The 18,943-nt window shown below is 41.4% G+C and overlaps 1 protein-coding gene across 1 annotated transcript in view; it reads right to left on the bottom strand.

Moving 5' to 3' along the window:
* Positions 1-518: 518 nt before the first annotated feature.
* Positions 519-18,943, bottom strand: part of pi4kaa (phosphatidylinositol 4-kinase, catalytic, alpha a) — a 52,908-nt gene continuing 34,483 nt past the window's right edge. Inside the window, 24 exon segments of the mRNA XM_039779843.1 lie at positions 519-869; positions 2,052-2,135; positions 2,464-2,553; positions 2,732-2,891; positions 3,065-3,185; positions 4,685-4,810; positions 5,729-5,833; positions 5,922-6,102; positions 8,110-8,182; positions 8,884-8,934; positions 8,937-8,953; positions 9,046-9,175; positions 10,448-10,568; positions 10,692-10,745; positions 11,162-11,329; positions 12,859-12,946; positions 13,645-13,844; positions 13,947-14,026; positions 15,241-15,396; positions 16,328-16,455; positions 16,983-17,090; positions 17,322-17,473; positions 18,170-18,328; positions 18,429-18,556. Coding sequence (XP_039635777.1) covers positions 818-869; positions 2,052-2,135; positions 2,464-2,553; positions 2,732-2,891; positions 3,065-3,185; positions 4,685-4,810; positions 5,729-5,833; positions 5,922-6,102; positions 8,110-8,182; positions 8,884-8,934; positions 8,937-8,953; positions 9,046-9,175; positions 10,448-10,568; positions 10,692-10,745; positions 11,162-11,329; positions 12,859-12,946; positions 13,645-13,844; positions 13,947-14,026; positions 15,241-15,396; positions 16,328-16,455; positions 16,983-17,090; positions 17,322-17,473; positions 18,170-18,328; positions 18,429-18,556 — 2,732 coding nt within the window. The 3' untranslated portion in view covers positions 519-817.

The following is an 18,943-nucleotide window of genomic DNA, read 5'->3' as shown; positions in this document are numbered from 1 at the left end:
ATTAATATGTTCTTCACATACAACTCTACAAGTTAATGTCAATCACAGAACGATATCTGTGATGTTGATGTAATTCTACAGTAAATATTCTACAGTAAAGACTACAGCACAATTACGTTTGGTTTTCTAAATACCGTTACATTCCTAAAGACTAGCGTTAGATTAAATGCAATATGATTCCTGCATTGATTTGTGTTCCATCTACCAGCTTTTGTTCTACTAAATCAAAAATACTGCGATTTTATGGATCGGTTGATTTAAATGCAGGTCGTTTTTTTAATCTCTGATATCTGATGTATAATCTCTGTTCAAGCTTGTGATCATAGGCAGGAGAAGCCGATGAAATACTGTGATCTATAAAGTGCATAAAAGTGGATACCAGCAAAGTGACAAAATGATAACAATGATGACAAAAGCTGCTTTGACAAAGTCTATAAATATGGCTCCCTTTCCGGTCATCTTCCTCACGTGTGACAAATTAGTGTTGGTAACAAATAACAGCATCAAGAAGAAAATACTTAAAGGGTGATTCAAATGCCTTTTTTGGTCGTACATTGTTCTTCACAAGTTAAACATCTTTAAAACTCAGAAGTACATTATAAAATCCGACAACTTACAGTATGCTGATTAAAAGTGGAGCATTAGGATCAAAGTGCCATATTGTTGTGTCTCAGAGTGGAGTGCAGAATCGGCTGGACACACACGTAAAGTGCATCCAGCGCCTTATTAAAATCATCCAAAAAGAGGGTTTGCATTGCTTGTGTAGAGACGTTTGTAGTGGACGTACAGTACAGCGGAGGTCCGGCAAAAGAGACTTTCAGTACGGGATTTGGTTCTGGTAATACTGCAGCATGTCGTAGGTTTTGCTCCTGTTGAAAACAAGTTCATGAAAAATATATATTAGTGACGACCTCATCTCAACAGTTCTTCTCACGTTGGTGTTTGCATGATGCTAAAGGGATAGTTTCGATCTTTTAAAGCTCCCATATTATGCTCATTTTCAGGTTCATAATTGTATTTTAAGGTTGTACCAGAATAGGTTTACGTGGTTTCATTTTCAAAAAACACCATATTTTTGTTGTACTGCACAGCTCTCTCTCACTGCTGCAGCTCCTCTTTTCACCCTGTGTTCAGGTCTCTGTTTCAGCTACAGATTGAGACATCTTTTCTTCTGTACTATCATTGATTGCACTCGTACATGCGTAGTAGCTCAGATCGTAGATCATGTCAGCTAGCTCCACAGACAGTAAAAGAAAGGCTGTTTCTCCAACTTTGGTCAGTTACAAGGCAGGATTAGCTGGGAGACTTCTTCTAAACCAGGGCGCACATGTAAGTAGTTCTTTTGTAGATTATGGTGAACTTGTATGTGTTGTAGCAGTGCTTTGCCATTGAGAACGAGGTAGCATGCTAGCGCTAGCAGCTAAACACATTTTAGACACCTAAAAACATCTCTATCAGTTTAAGTGGACGCTATATTTAGAATATTTTAATCGCTTCACCTTGCTGTCAGACAGCCCTTTACGACGGGGAACTGAAGCCGTTATCTCTGCTCTCTTCAAAGCCTCCAGACTCCTTTGACAAAAACAGTGATTTTACCTCGCAGAACATGGGAGTTGCTGCTCTACCGCTGCCTCCATCGGTTAGTTAGTTTGTGTTATTGTGTGACTTAGGTGAATCCGAATTAACCCGTTAACACCAAAGTCACACAATAACACAAAAACTAACCGATGGAGGCAGCCGTAGAGCACCAACTCCCGTGAACGGCTTCAGTTCCCCGTCGTAAAGGGCTGTCTGACAGCAAGGTAAAGTGGTGAAAAAACTCTATGTAGTGTACAACTTAAACTGATAAGAGATGTTTTCAGGTGTCTAAAATGGGTTTAGCCGCCTCGCCCCGTCCACAGCAGGACATTGGCTTAGCTTCCGTGTCGGTACTCCTGCCTGCTTCTCCAAACTGGGGGCGTGCCGACCGCCATCTTTAAACTATATAAACTATCCCTTTAATGTCACTTGAGATTAGTAAAAAAGCTGAAGAGAGGTGTGGTTTTTCTTACCTGCTGCTGAGGAAACAGCTTTGGATGACTTTGATAATGAAGGCTGCCGCTTCTTTCTCGCTCATTTGAGGATTAAACCGTCCTCTGATTTAAAAAAATTAAATAAAGAAAGATACCCATTAATGTTTAAAGTTGCATTCATTGATTCACTTCCAACTGGGGACCTTTGCTGCCTGTCATATATCCCTCTCTCTACCCTTGATTTTTTTTTCTTCACCATTTACTTTACAAGAAATATGAAAATGCAAAAATAAACACAAAGCTTTCAGTGCAAACTAGAACAGGAGTAGAATTTGTCCAAACTGTTTGCCACAATCATATTCACAACATAAAACAGTATAGTAGTAACCAATTATTTACACACATTTTGAAGTTGCCCCACACTTTACAGACATCCTATTGTTGGACTTACTTGAGGAGTTTGATGGTCTGTCCTCTGAAGCACGGCAGTCCAGTGTCTAGCATGAGGGTCACTAGAGAAACCACTGCATCCATGTAGGGTCTTTATGTTCAGAGAGGAGGCAACAAAGTTACACTTACACAATTAAACAACCATATAAGAGTTCTCTGTGAGGAAGAAATACAGTTTTCTCAATCATATCCCGTAACATAGCACTAAAGCAGAAATGTGAAAACAGCATGGAAATCTACTGAAGACCTTTTCTTGTGCAGTTTCTTACCGTACAGCCAGATATCCTCTGACACACATCTCCATGAACCATTTGAAGGGCGTGGCCTCCATCTTGCCCCCCATGATCATCACCATCTCGTCGGTCAGCTTGATGTCCGGCTCCCAGCCCAGGTTACCTCCAGGAGAGCTCTCAAACATGAAGCCAAAGTCTGTGGGAAACAAAGCGGACATGAACAGTTTAGACACATTTAGAAGACCAGACCTCAACTAAACAGAGTCCATGTCTGTCTGTACACACACACACACACACACACACACACACACACACACACACACACACACACACACACACACACACACACACACACACACACACACACACCTATGTGGATAAGGTGTCCTTTGCTGTCCAGCATGATGTTGCCGTTGTGTCTGTCTTTGATTTGCAGCAGGAACAGCAAAAGGCTGTAGGCGGCCATGCTGCGGATGAAGTTATACCGAGCCTGGAAAGAAGAAGAGGACATCAGAGATACCTCTGCTGGTGTTTATTTACATGTTAGTCTCGCATTGCCAGACCTTCCTTTCCTCCACAGCGTGGGGCGGAAGAAGAGGAGTAGAATTTACGAATCCTACTATGGCCACGCCAAGGCCCGCCCTTCAATCACTACTATTGGCAAAGCGTCCATGCTTACGCAAGGTAACGTAACCCGATTTGTACAGGTCCTATCCCCTGACCAATCTATCCTAACCTGGTGACTGTGTATCCTCCACTGCTCCTCTCTCATGTGGGTACCACAGGGCTCAGTTCTTGGCCCTCTCCTTTTCTCTCTCTATTTACTCCCACTTGGTTCCATACTTAGGAAGCATGGCATTTCATTCCATTGTTATGCAGATGACAGTCAGATTTATGTGCCTCTTAAAAAGAAAGATGCATACTCTGTCAGATTGCTACTTAAGTGTCTCGATGACATAAAAGCCTAACCCCAACCAATCAAGCTGCTATTGAAGGGTGGATCTTGGTGTGGCCATAGTAGGATTCGTAATTTCGCTTCCAGACCAGCTGGGAAAACAAGAAGAAAGAAAAAAAAATAAAATGTTTCTGTTGCCCCCATGAGGAAATTTAAGTAATGACAACAAATCTGAGGGCGCGTCCACATGACGCAAGCCTTCCGTGAACGCGCAGTTGATAGTAGCCAAGGAGGACACGGAGGATTCAAAAAACATGATTGACTTTTCACTCGAGTTTCTGCGCAGGAAAGTCACCGGACGCCACAATCTTCTGAACATAGCCGTACTGAGAGATCCAGAGAGAGCTGTGTGGAGCTGATAGTCTTAATTAGCTTTGTAGCAGCTCATTTGACAACGGCTTGAATGTAACGGACGTTCATTAATATCAAAACGTTACGCACTAAAGCTTTAAATAAACTTATTATATCAACATGTCAGGAAACACAGATGTGTCTTTTTTGTTTGAGGAAGCTGACTAAGTTTTAAGTCATCATGTGTTTTATTGAGTCAGTTCTGGTGGTATGCTTGTCTCTTTTTTTTTTTAACAGATAACACTTAAACAGAGTGGTAAATATCTGCAGCATAATCACTGATACGCAAGTCTTCTGGTTCCCTTTTTAAACTCCCATTAATGTAAACTAGCCAGATATAAAAAACTCATTCCTCCCTCTACCAACTCTAAACTAAATTCTGTGAGAAATATACAACCATCCTGGGGGTATATTCCAACTATTTAATGATATATAATAATAACTTATCTTTAAAATTGTTTTAATTTGTGTACTCTGGATCTATCACTAATTTATATTCATCTAGACATCGACATATCTATACAAACATGATCACACACGTTTATAGCCAGCTCATTCTGGCTCACTGACAGTAATCCCGGACATTATCTGAGGACTACATGAGACAGGGTTGACAGTGGAGCCCCCCACTCATTCATTACGCTGAATAAAAGGGGGACGGCCAAAGGTTAAAGTCTCCGTACCTTCTGGAAGGCCAGGGTGGATTCGTCGCCGTACTGGTTGCGGAAGTAATCGTACATCCCGAAGTCCGTCTGTCTGCCGAGTTGGTCTCTGGACTTGCAGTCTGGGATGCACTCGATCACGCCACACTGAGGACAACAGGATCGCTTAATAAATACCTACATATGAAAATAAAGTTCTACATTTGCAAAGTTTTGGCCATCGATGCTATCGATTATGATTTGTTAACCCGTGACATTGTTGAGATAACAGGATGTAACGACACGGAGTAAATAGTCATAACACACAAGTGATAAGAGGTGTTCAACTTGTCTCTAGTTGAGCAATTTAGGTATCTAAACTACTTTTTGGGAAATAAAAAACAATGTGAATTATTTTTTTGATTATTTTTTGGGGCTTTTCCGCCTTTAATGGACAGGACAGGTGAGAAAGGGGAGAGAGAGGGGGGGGAAGACATGCAGGAAATCGTCACAGGTCGGAGTCTAACCATGTACCTCTGCGTCGAGGCATAAACCTCGAAGTATATGTGCGCCTGCTCTACCCACTGAGCCAACCCGGCCACAATTATTGACATTATTACAGATACTTTTCATTGCCGGCATTTACTGTATTATAGAGATTATCTTTGGGTCAATCTTTACCGAGCAAAGAATGATTGTGACGGACATTTAGCGTATTTTCACATTTGTTTTCACCTGCAAAAAAAAAAAAAAAGCCATACTTGTCCTAACACTTGTTCTATACATATATACATGTATGTATATATATTTTTTGTATGTCTTTATTTGTGCATATAAAATAAAACTTAAAAATATAAGTAATGTACAAAAACATAAGAAAATGCATTAAAAAAAAACCTAAGGCCTGGAAAAGGAACCCACCTAACATTGAAATGAAAGACAGCTGTTCATGCTTGCCACCAATTTACAAATTAACATAACTATTTTTACAATATTTAAAAGGAAAGAAAAGAATACAAGTTCTACAGATAAAAAAAAAATTATTCATTCATTCATTAAGGAAATGATGGCCCAAACTAGTCTTACCCCCGGTGCAGTGGCCACCACTCTGTAGGGGAAGACAAACAGATCCAGGCCTACCAGCTGGAAAATGTTCTTAAAGAGTCCAATGATCTGCAGAGCGAGCATGTCCTGGAGACAGAGAAACGCAGAAGGATCACAAGAGAAGCCAAAGTCTCCTTTCTCTGAAATATCCCTGAGAATGAGTTCAGAGGGGTACCTGTCTGCAGTCGTCTCCCACTTTAAAGATGGCAGCCTGCCAGCAAATCCTGCGCGATCCGTCAGGGTTCTCCTCTCCGTCCTCCAGACAGTCCGTGGTGGAGCGGAGCCCCTCCCTCTCCAGCTCACTCACCCCGCAGCGCTTCACCTTAAACTTGGCCAGGTAGGGCGCCTTCGCAGCACTGGGACGACAGAGAACGCACTCCCATGAGATAAACACAATACACAGGGTTACCTCCCATTTCTCTGCTTTGCCCGCCCAGAGAATTTGGCCCACCCATGAGAGAGAGAGAGACATCATGGCTTTCAAACGAGCAAAGTGGCAGTTGGTCAAGACCACACCCCCACCCTCCACCTTGCCCCCCCCCCCCCTCTCCTCCTCAATAACTACAGACACAGAAATGGCACATCCTAAGGAAAGCTCATTGTGGGACTGGTTCTAGTGGCTGTAATTCTGCACCAAGGCTGAATTTCGGGAAAGAGACTTCAGATACAGTATTAGGGGACCACTAAGGTCTATATAAAAGAGACTTCAGATACAGTATTAGAGGACCACTAAGGTCTATATAAAAGAGACTTCAGATACAGTATTAATAAAGTACAGTATTAGGGGACCACTAAGGTCTATATAAAAGAGACTTCAGATACAGTATTAGGGGACCACTAAGGTCTATATAAAAGAGACTTCAGATACAGTATTAGGGGACCACTAAGGTCTATATAAAAGAGACTTCAGATACAGTATTAGGGGACCACTAAGGCTATATAAAAGAGACTTCAGATACAGTATTAGGGGACCACTAAGGTCCATATATAAAAGAGACTTCAGATACAGTATTAGGGGACCACTAAGATCTAATATAAGAGACTTCAGATACAGTATTAGGGGACCACTAAGTCTATATAAAGAGACTTCAGATACAGTATTAGGGGACCACTAAGGTCTATATAAAAGAGACTTCAGATACAGTATTAGGGGACCACTAAGGTCTATATAAAAGAGACTTCAGATACAGTATTAGGGGACCACTAAGGCCTATATAAAAGAGACTTCAGATACAGTATTAGGGGACCACTAAGGCCTATATAAAAGAGACTTCAGATACAGTATTAGGGGACCACTAAGGCCTATATAAAAGAGACTTCAGATACAGTATTAGGGGACCACTAAGGTCTATATAAAAGAGACTTCAGATACAGTATTAGGGGACCACTAAGCTCTATAAAAAAGACTTCTATACAGTATTAGGGGACCACTAAGGCCATATAAAAGAGACTTCAGATACAGTATTGGGGACACTAAGGCCTATATAAAAGAGACTTCAGATACAGTATTAGAGGACCACTAAGGCCTATAAAAGAGACTTCAGATACAGTATTAGGGGACCACTAAGGTCTATATAAAAGAGACTTCAGATACAGTATTAGGGGACCACTAAGGCCTATATAAAAGAGACTTCAGATACAGTATTAGGGGACCACTAAGGTCTATATAAAAGAGACTTCAGATACAGTATTAGGGGACCACTAAGGTCTATATAAAAGAGACTTCAGATACAGTATTAGGGGACCACTAAGGTCTATATAAAAGAGACTTCAGATACAGTATTAGGGGACCACTAAGGTCTATATAAAAGAGACTTCAGATACAGTATTAGGGGACCACTAAGGTCTATATAAAAGAGACTTCAGATACAGTATTAGGGGACCACTAAGGTCTATATAAAAGAGACTTCAGATACAGTATTAGGGGACCACTAAAGTAAAGTAACTGAGGCCCTTAATGCAATTGTTTCAGTATCGCTAAACCTGCACTTCCCCAAAGCTGAGAATAAAATCCGTTTAATGTCGGCGGTACAATCCGAAAGAGACTCGCGCCAATAACACGAAAGCTGATTGGCTGCAATATATGTTGCATGTTGGTCTCATTTGTAGTCGTAATAAAGCGATATTATATTTGAACTAACGGAAGAAAGAACTACAACACCGCGGAATAAAAAAAGAAAAACTGAGCATTAGAGGTCACGTTGCATGGACGTAGGAAAATTATTGTTTGAAATGATCTAAGACCTAGAACACAATATTTCAGCCTAACATTTGGGGCTTTTTAAGACTTTCGAAGACCCCGCGGAAACCCTGAAAAGATGCATAGATCTCTGATGTTTCAGAAGTGAAACCGCCTCCTTTACCTCTGCATGGGTGTTCCAGACTTGTAGTCGATGTCCAGCACTATGGCTTCAGGGTTACTTGGTAGGTAACAGCCTAGAAAACACCAAGAAAGAGAAAACAGAAGGCTGTGTTCAGAGACTCACATTGACGTTGCACTTTCTGTTTTATAGTGACAAATACTGACATTATTCATACTTAAATTACTTCAATTACACGATGGGCAAGGGCCCACGAAATGTTGGGAATATCAAAATACAAACAGAGACATTCTTCCACATGGAATAACCTTTTAATCTGCACAGGGAAAATATCTACCAAAAAAAGTGGATGGAAACAGGAATATGTATAACATATCTGTGATCTCTAGAGAGACAATTTTAAGCAACTGAAAGAGAAGTTTTATCTAACTGACAACGGGGGTATCTGGAAATATTTATAGCTAAAAGAGCAGTGTGGTGTCTCCATCCGAATTCCCACGAATGTCTCCGTTAGGGGACAAATGTCTTATGCCACAGAGGTTTACTAAAGCAGACTTTGGTCGGTCAGAAACAGGTTTTATTGTAGCGTCCAGGCTCATTTTTACGTAATTGGAAGAGCTTCTTTTGAAGATATACAGGCTCATTTTTACGTAAAAGGAAAACAAGTCAAATTTGGGATATTAGTTAAAGAGTATCTACCATATTTGTTCAACCTGGACCCTATGTCCCTATGTTTTTGTGTCTAAGTGACGGGGGATGGGAACAACAATCTTTGACATTGGTCCAGTATTAAGCCTACAGGGAAGAGTGCGTTACCTGACTGGACTTTGATATCCGACAGAGCTTTGAGACAGGCTCTTTTTCTTCCTCTCCCTTTGGAACCGGCCTGGAAAATAAAGAAAAATCTGACTTTAAAAATTACTCCAAAACATTCACTTGTTCGCGAATGATTCTGTAAAGTAATGGTGATGGATTTACTTAAGAATGGCGGAGACGTTGGTGATCTTGTTGAAGAAGTCAAACTCTCTCTGGTAGAAGTCTTTGGCCGGACCCAACAGAGAACCGGTGATCTCCTCCACCATCTGCTCCAACAGCTCCCCGATGTCGGCTACACAGATTAGACCGGTAATAAGGTTATTGAACGATAGCATAACAGGAAGGAGGGCTGTGGTCTGAACTTAGTCATTTATGTATATTGTGTTGGATATTCTATATTGTTTTTAATGCTATTATGTTTTTAAAATTGTTATTATTGACTGGTGCTGAGAGAGTGCTAAGGCACATTGTATTTCATTGCTGTGGTACTTTGTACTAATATGCATATGACAATAAACTTGAACTGAACTGAACTAATGAGGCAGGAAGAAATGTGATCACATCAACTTCATTTGATTGAATTAGGCCTGATGAGGGTTTTCCCACGAGGCAGACAATATAAAAAGGAAAATATATTACATCATTTTTTAGTCTCGCATTGCCAGACCTTCCTCCACAGCGCTGCGGAGGATGGTCTGGCCAGTCCACATAGCATACCAAGATGGGAGAAAAACGTGCTCTGGTTTATTGGCATTTCTTTAAACCAATCACAATCGTCTTGGGCGGGGCTAAGCTCTGCACGGAGCAATGGTGCCTCTGCAAAATAGTCTCAAGAAGGAACTTGTTTGGGTAGAACGTGTGTACGTTCAAAAATTGTTTTAGTCGTGCAACAGAAACCTCAGATTGGACAGATAGTCTAGCTAGCTGTCTGGATTTACCCTGCAGACAGCTGAGGAGCAGTTAACCATAGTCCTCACAAATTAGCCGGAGGTTAGAACGCCAACACAAAGGACGAGGAAGGGGATGCACATCCGGCGAAACGTGAACAATCCCACAAATTAAACATCGTTGATATAGACTACATCATTTTACAGGAGCCAGAAAAAATTTGAGTACAGACAAAAAAATATGAGTACAGACGAAAAAAATATGAGTACATCTCATGTGTGTATTAATGAAGAAATGGAATGACTGGATAAATAGTTGACTCGTGAAAATGTAATTTTCAAATGAGTCAAATGACTCAATTTTCAAATGAGTCAAATGAGGACAGAGTTTGTAACGTACCACACATCAGCTGCATTAACCTGAGTGCTACTGAAGGAGGTTTCAGATGATTTAAAGTGCTCATATTACGCTTTTTGGCTTTTTATTTATATATATTATTTATATACTTTGGGCTTTTTCACTTTGTAAACCTATGAAGGTGCACAAAAAGAAATATAACACAATAAAGGAAAGGGACAAATCCAAAAAGCATAATATGAGCACTTTAATACCACTGCTGCTCTCGCTCACAGTGGAGGCATTGGAGTTGACTGTGATTTAGGGAGTCTCTACTCACGGTCTTTCTGGTGTCCCTCCTCGTCCATGAAGATGTTGGTCTTCATGTTCCAGATGAACTGGTGGGCGAGAAGCTGAGACTTCTGGGCCGCCCACAGGATATACTCTCTCACATAACCCATCTGAGCAGGACAGAGTGGCGGCGTTTATCACTACCGCTTCATAAATGACGATTAAACCATTATCAAAAGTTGCTGATTCAATTCCGTTAACTGAGCGTTAAAGCTCTTGTCGTTCGTGTTTACCTTGTCATAACGGAGAGCCTGAACAATCTGAGGAATGTAGAACAAGATGGCATCCTGAGAAGAGAAGGGAGCTGTGATTACCTAGTGCACTATTATCAATGTGTATAAGTGTACAACTACAGTATGTTTGAATCTATGGATATATATATATATATTATTCCGTGGATATATATATATTATTATTATTTTTATTTATTTTCCTTCTCTCCTCATGTGTCAGGTAACAGTATGCATGTTTAGTATGTACAATTTTCTTTTAATTTTCTTTTAAACAAGAACCCTTTTGACTTTGCCTTTATTAATATGCCATCCCTCTATCCAACCTGTATTTTCCACATTTTTGTACCACCTAAGCGGTTTCTGTACCATGTTGAAAAATAATAAAAAACAAACTTGAATTACAAAAGAGGAGAGCTGTGATTTTTCCCAAAGTTGTATTTTCTTTACTGCAAAAATCCCACGAGACTTACTGGAGGAAAGGAGCGCAGCACTTTAACCCCGTACTGAGCGGTGAGAGGATGAGGAGGGTACATGCTGCTGAAGTAGGACAGACCAGTGGGCGGGTCTGCTGGAGCCCAGCACAGGATGTGGCTCAGCTCAGGAGAGTCGGCGTCAATAGTGTGCCACGTCACCAGGAACTAGGGGGTACAAAATAGGGAAAGAAAATATTAAAAAAATGCATTAGGAACGATAGTCAAAATGTCCAAAGATCTGATCCTGTATATTGCAATGCATAATGCATTACTACGTTTTCAATATTTAACATCCATTATTGACACCACTCTGAGCAAACTATGGACATTGATGAAAGAAGGTCACTGGTAATGTATACTGTAAGAGCCACATATTGTATGTTGTTTACGGTCTCATTTATATTATTTATTGATTATTATATTGTGCACTAATATTGTAGGTGGTGGGCGTTTTCATCGCGGTTTGAGCAGAAGTGATGACATATTTGTTCACCTGGGTTTTTGGGCTTTCGACAGAGAGGGGGTGAGCCCGGGAGCGACACACTTTCTGTTGACCGCCGCACTAACGCACTTATTTTGACTCACAAGGTAACTTTACATTTGGTAACTGCAGTGCTAGTTGTATTTTACACGTGGAGGAATAAATCCTTGCCATACAATCTCGAGGGCATCACAGCGTGTTGAAGTATCTCCTCGCGGCAGCACTTTGTTGGACTGCTTACAGCCGCAACATATACTTTGTGTCTACTGGACAGTGTTTCCCCAAGGATTTTTTCCAGGTGGGGGTTGGGACGGTACGGTTGCGCGACTTTGGCTATATTACATGTGTAATGTATGCGGACCGTTAGCGGAGCGTACGTGCCGTGGATTGTATCCTTTAACTGGCTACACCTGCTGTGCACACGTGGCGTAGGATTGTGTGAGTCACAGGCGAGACGGAGAGCTTTAGCTTTTGGGATTTGTGTTGTTTCTTCAGTTTTTTGGAGACGGCACAGCGCTGTGAAAACGTCAATTTACTGTCCGCTGTTATCAGAGGGCGCAGGTGAGGGAAACAAGAAATAAAAAGCAGTAACTCTTTAAAGGAAACTGCCAATACGCTCACTGGCGGTCATTAAGTAGTTTCCTGTATATCGGTAGTTTAATTTCAAAGAAATAATGACACTTTATGATCCATTTCTGTAAAAAAGGGCAGCACACAGCTCAAGTAAAAAATAGAAATAGAAGACTGTCCTATTTTCACGCTTGTAGAGCGGATCTCTGCGGAGCCTACGCACCACTACGCGCTGCTCTCGTGCCCGGTGTCGCCACTTTCATTGACTATAGTGAAATCGTAGTGTTGGAACTTCGCTATGCATAAGTTACGCTGCAATGTAGCCGGCCCGTTAAGTTAAAATGAATTGAACTTTTAAGGCGAGGAACAAGAAGGGAATTTTGTGTGTGCAATATATAGCATAATTATGTCATTTTGTCATTCTTTCAGGGGGGGGGGTCGGCGGGGATAACACTGCTGGATTTGCGATGTGAATGTGCAAAGCAATTATTTCTTCATGTTTATGTATGTTCGTGTGAGTGTGCGTGTTTGGCTGTTGGCACTGTATTATGTGCCAGTATTCGTTTAAAAAGTCAATAAAGAAAGTTTCAACAAAAAAAACAAAAAAATAAAGTCCAAAGCTCATTAGACTCAGTGATCTTACCTTGACGGCCTCAGGAACATCGCTGACAGCTCCGGGGTCCAGTCGCACCAACCTGGTCACTTCAGCAACAATGGCGTCATTCTTAAATCTGGAAACCAAAGTGAGAAATAAACAAATAATCTACAGTCTGGCGGTTATTTTCTCTGTAAAAAACTGTATTTCTCCCCACTTAAATCTTTATTGACATAAATAAATGAAAGAACAAAGTCACAAACACCAGCAAACAAAACAAAAAGGGAAAACAGCTTTGGGATTGCCTTCACATTTTACAACCTTGGGAGAATAATGTTTCTGTTTACTATTATTTTAGTCATTTGGAGTCTGGTAAAGGGTCCATTTTCCCCCCTTTCCAGTTGGGTTTCTTGTCATCTCAGTTTGTGTGTCAGTCTTTCCATTAAAAAGATTTCTTTCCCAATTGTTAGCCATCAATTCTTCGTTGTTGGTGTTTCCAAACCCACATTCCTAGTGATAGCTTTCTTGCTAGCTACAAGCAGTATTTTGATCAAATCTCTATCGCTAGCAATAATATTTACCTCAGAAAACCTACATAGATAAAGCACCAAAAGACTTTTAGGGACCTTATACCCTAGTATTTGTGGGGACTCCTTGCTTACCATTTCCCTGAAATCTTCCCCGAAATTTTCAGGGACATTTTTCTTTTGTTTGGCAGTTGAGTTCAAATATCAGCAATCTTTGCGCAGCATCGCTTACTGCACCTTTAAGAAGTATTTGGGAAATGTATTACACAAACACAGAGAGAGAGAGAGAGAGAGAGAGAGAGATAACCTGGTTGGTAACTGCATAGCCAGGTAGGGTGCGATACCCCAGGCCAGGTTGACGTTGTCCTTCCACTGTTTCTCCGTCAGACTGATGTATTTGGACCTCCAGTTGGCGATGCTGGTCTCCACCGACTGCTCCGTGGCGATGGCCAGTTCCTGAGTGGAGAGGGGGTTGTACCACGTCGTCAAGCGCTCGATCTCGCTGGCCTGGAGAGACGAGAGAGGACACGGAGGGAAAGAGAAGAGCGTGAAGATAAAGAGCCGTAGGTTTAAAACCAGAAAATCACAATTCCTTATCTCAGCCCTCACCAGTAAAGCCAGCAGCAGAGTCCTGCGTTTCATGTAGTATTTGTGGAGCTGCGTCCCTCTGTTGCTCTTCTTGGACAATCCTAGGACGTAAAGAAGAAGAGACAGTCAAACCATGTGTCCTTTTAGGCTTTTAAGCGTTTCTCCATCTGTGTTCTTGTGTGCATTTGTGTTCTCAATGAAACTGGGAAATATCATTGGTTACAGCCCAGGAAGTGTCTGAATCTGGCCGAGCGGGAGTGTTCCTACTCTGCACGTTTTATCAAAGATATTTTGGGAGCTGACTTGTGTCACCTTGGGGTAGAAAAGTGCCCCAGTATGCATTTGTGTGTGTGTGTGTGTGTGTGTGTGTGTGTGTCTATATATATATATATATATATATATATATATAGACACTCAGTTCTGCTGCTTTCATTATTCTGCTAAAATGCAACAATTTGCTTGTTTATTTCAAAACAAATAATTTTCAATGTTCTTTTATTGAATAAATTAAACATTGAACTGAATATAAAATGCAATACTAAAAAAAGAATGACAGTTACATTTTAATGTGCAGTATATATATATATATATATATGTGTGTGTGTGTGTGTGTGTGTGTGTGTGTGTGTGTGTGTGTATGTGTTTCTGCTCCTTTTCCTGAATGAAAAGGAGCAGAAAGAAGATTCATCTTATATAATTTGGCCCCCTAACAAAACAAATATTTAATAAAAAAAAAAAAAAAACTCTTCCCCCCCGCCTCAACCCCTTACCAGTCACAAAAGAACAGAACAAAAACAGAATTAACACATTTTACTGTATGTACTCAACCTATTTGCTTTAATAGTTTTTTTTAAATAATGTTTGTTTGAGATTCTTTGGTATCCCTTTTACAGGGTTCATACGCATTTTAATTTCCATGACTATGTGTTTCCTGAAAATGTCAGTCGACATTATACAATAAGAATACAAATCTGTGTTAAAGTTTACCCTCAGAGGTTTAACTATAAAATTAATGATTTATGTGGTTCATAGTGGGATTCATAATATCGCTCCCCGAATAAAATGTTGAGGTTAAGACGACGTGAAAATACATTTATTAATGACATATTATTATGCTGTGTGTTAAAAAAAAATTCCATGACTTTTCCAAAACTTTCCGGGTCTTTTTAAGTTTCCAAAACCTTTCCAGGCCTGGAATTTGCATTTTTCATATTCCATTACTTTTCCAGTTTTTTTCAAAACGTATGAACCCTGCTTTTAACATTGTTCCACACACTGATTCCTTCCACTGTGACCTGCTGACTGTAAGCAGTACCTGATTTCTTGGATGTGGTGGACATGCCACTAGACAGCGGGTAGGTGTTGATCCACCCCTGGCTGCTCTGCTGGGAGCGAGCGCTGGAGTCCATGTTGCTCCTGAGGTCGGCGGCGTTCATCACCGACAGGCTGTTCAGGGACGGGTCCTGATTATCTGCTCACATAACAAAAGAATTTAGCATGGCCAAGACACGAGCACAAACAAACTAAAATAGTAAATCCTGAACGAGAGAAAGCACAGGTTGAAGTTTCTTGTTATGATGTATAAACAGCAAAAAACATCCACAGTATGATCGATGGTGAGGGAGGTTTTGAAGAGCTGAATGAGCTGCATGAGTCAGTCCTCTGCTTGGTGTGATGGTCATGCATTTTGAAAGCAGGAAAAACCAGTGGCATTTACATGGAGGTAGAGGTTGCACTTGAACCACTGATACTGGGTCAGGTATTATTTGTGTCTAATGCACAGCGGGGCTGAAGCTGAAGGTAGATTAATCTGATCCAGGATCAGAGGTTACAGGACTCGTCTACCTGAAGCGCTTCGATGTGGATGAGAATGAGACCGTGCCTTTTCTCGGGGGCGTCGAGAATGAAGAGGAGAAGATTTTCTGGGTTGGAAGAAAAACTTGTAGTTTCTTCTTCCGATACCACGTTGACCAATCGAGGAGAGAGGCAGACGGGTGGGGCTGACATGATGAATAATCATGCATCTTAACGCAGCGGACAAATTTGCGCTTTTCCATCACAGCTGCTTAACATTAAAGGATAGAGCAAAACAGACTGATTGCAAAAGTATAAGGAGTAAGATAAAAGTGGGAGCAAGAGTGATCAAATAAAGGAGGATAAAAAAAAAGCAATTAAAAGGCTGGGTTTGTGACATAGATAGATACCAGGATCTATCTGCAGCAACGTGAGGACAAACAGCGTCAAATTTGACACGCGTAATAGCATGCCCCTGCTGCAGTGCAGTCCGAGCTCCACCGCTTTAGGCTTACTTAAGATAGAAAGAGGAGAAGTGCTGGACACGATAAGCGATCCAAATATCCCGGCAGAGAGCGTGCTCGGGGCTGGGATAGTACCAAGCTCACCAGGTGGGACCAAGTGGCACGCTGCCAAGTATTTCTTGTCGGACAGGATGCTGGCGTAGAAACGGATTACGATGCTGATGTCCTCGCGGAGTTGCTTGTCACCTTGGGTGGGGAACTTTGGAGCGATGCTGGAGAGATGGACAGTAAAGAGTTAGAGCGTCAATAGTTGGGTTTTATTATGTGTTTATGATGTTTTTACTAAACCTTTGTGCAATCTAATTCTCTTTGAGGTTGCATTTAGGCACAGAGGTGCTTTGAGTTAAATGCTAATGTCGGCATGCTAACATGCTCCCAATGACCATGCTTACGTGTGGATGTTAAGCAGGTGCAATGTTTACCTCGTTCACAATCTTAGTTTAGCGTGGTAGCGTGCTAATATTTGTTCGTCAGCACTAATATTACTTTCTATCGTTTGTTCCTTTGGTTTCTTTGGAGAAAAAAAAACAGCAATAGGCCCTTGGATATATTTTTTCCACTTTTTTCTGATATTATATAGACTGAATTATTGTAATCGAAAAAACATTACACAAATTAATTGATTGCTAACCCTAACCCAACCCTAATTCTAACCCTGCATGGAAATGTTTGTTGCACCCTTAGATTTGTGTGTGTGTGTGTGTGTGTGTGTGTGTGTGTGTGTGTGTGTGTGTGTTACCTGAAGTAATCAAAGGCTGTAGAGTAGATTTTCTCTCTGAGCACATTTCTAACAGTTGAATTTGTGAGGACGTCAGAGTGGAGCAGAGCCAGACCCAGAGTCAGCAGCCTGAAGCACAGAGAAATACATAAAACACATCTGCATCGCAAAATTCTACACTTCTTTTTCATATCCTTAAAAACCAAGCTGACTGTGAAGACCCCTAAAAGGGTAAACAGACATTAAATGACAGATAGGGATCATAAAACATACCATACATTATCTTTAAGCCGTGTGTGTGTGTGTGTGTGTGTGTGTGTGTGTGTGTGTGTGTGTGTGTGTGTGTGTGTGTTTATGCACCTGAAACGAGGTCCAATGGCAGCGACGTGTCGGTTGAGGCTACTCTTAGCCCCCCCGACGTTGAGAGACATCGAGCGTTGAAGCAAACTGCCGAAGATCTCCACTTGATCTGCGCTGGAATACTTCGCTATCTCAAACCTCTGGACTAGAAACTGGAGGGGGGCAAAAGGCAGACACGAGAGGCGATAATGGAAATGGAGAAGATTGAGTACGTTTACATGCACACTAATATTCAGAATATGACAATATTCTGAATTTGATGCAGGTCATGTAAACAGCATATTCCGTTTGGATATGGAATAAGGCCTTAATCCGAATTCGAATTTAAAACATTCCGGTATTATTCTGGTTTTAGAAGCATTATTCGCACACAGCGCATTCGGAATGTGTCTCAATCGGGGTTTTTACTGCAGTTTGTGACAGTTTACGGTCGGCTCTGTGCGTTGCTATGGTTGTTGGACACAAACCAGCCAGCCGACAAAGTTTGCAGGGCTGCGGTAAGGATGCATGCTTAAAATGGTCGTAAGGAGAAACACAGCTACTTTTTATCATAACCAAAGACTTGGATATCAACTGGATTTTGGAACGGCGACCTTTTCAAGAAGGCGGTTGAAGGAATGAAAGAGGGAGGTGCGTTCGCAGAGTCCAACAAGTCCACCAGCGGTAGAGATCTTTAAAAAATGTTTTGCACAGCTGCATTTAAACGGGAATATTAGCGGAACATTCTCTTTCATTAGCCATGTAAACAGCTAAGTCGGAATATTGTCTTTTTCGGAATAAGGGCAAAAACTGGAACATTATGTGCATGTAAACGTAGTCATTCATAAGAGCAAGTAGTTTCCTCTGACCTCGATCCATATTTGGTGAGGGATAACATCTGGAGGGCAGGGGACAGGCTGACTTTCCTCGGATGCGGCCAGAGGATCGGCCTCCACCTGAGCGTCTGAGAACAAGCCCATCTTAAGCTCCACGGTCATCTGCCACGCCCCCGCCATCTCTCGCATAAACTAGGCAGCCAAGAGAGGAGATTCATTGTATAGATACAATACAAATGCACTGACAATACAAGGAATCCCAAACTAAAAATGATAAACCCGTCTGTGTTACCGGTACTTCCACTCCAACGCGAGCTGCCAGCAGCCACTCCCAGCAAGCGATAGCCGTTTCCATGCCGTGTGCTGTAAACATCTTGAGAGGAGACCAGCAGAGGTGGTGCAGGAGCTGAGGGTCGCAGTCTGAAAAACAGGAAAAAACACATAGGGGTAATCAAACAACAAATCAAGAGCACTGCATTTGGTAGCCAGGGCTTTAAATTAACTTTTTTGATCACCATCCAATATGGCTAGTAGATTTTAAAAGTTACCGGCCAATCAGATCAATCAAATTTTCCTTGTTTGGGGCGACTTCTAGCTCACCCAGTAGAGCGTGCGCCCCATGTAGGCTGAGTCCTCTAAAGCGGCCCAGGTTCGAGTCCGACCTGTGGCCCTTTGCTGCGTGTCATCCCCCATCTCTCTCCCACCTTTCCTGTCTATCTACTGTCAACAATAAAGGGGAAAGCCCCAAAAAACCTTAAAAAAAAAAAAAATACTCTTAAATAATCTTTTCCTTGTTTTCCCTTTACT

Source organism: Perca fluviatilis, chromosome 17, assembly GCF_010015445.1.
Source record: "Perca fluviatilis chromosome 17, GENO_Pfluv_1.0, whole genome shotgun sequence".
In the NCBI taxonomy this organism is placed as follows: domain Eukaryota; kingdom Metazoa; phylum Chordata; class Actinopteri; order Perciformes; family Percidae; genus Perca; species Perca fluviatilis.
This window is presented reverse-complemented; position numbering and strand designations above follow the sequence as displayed.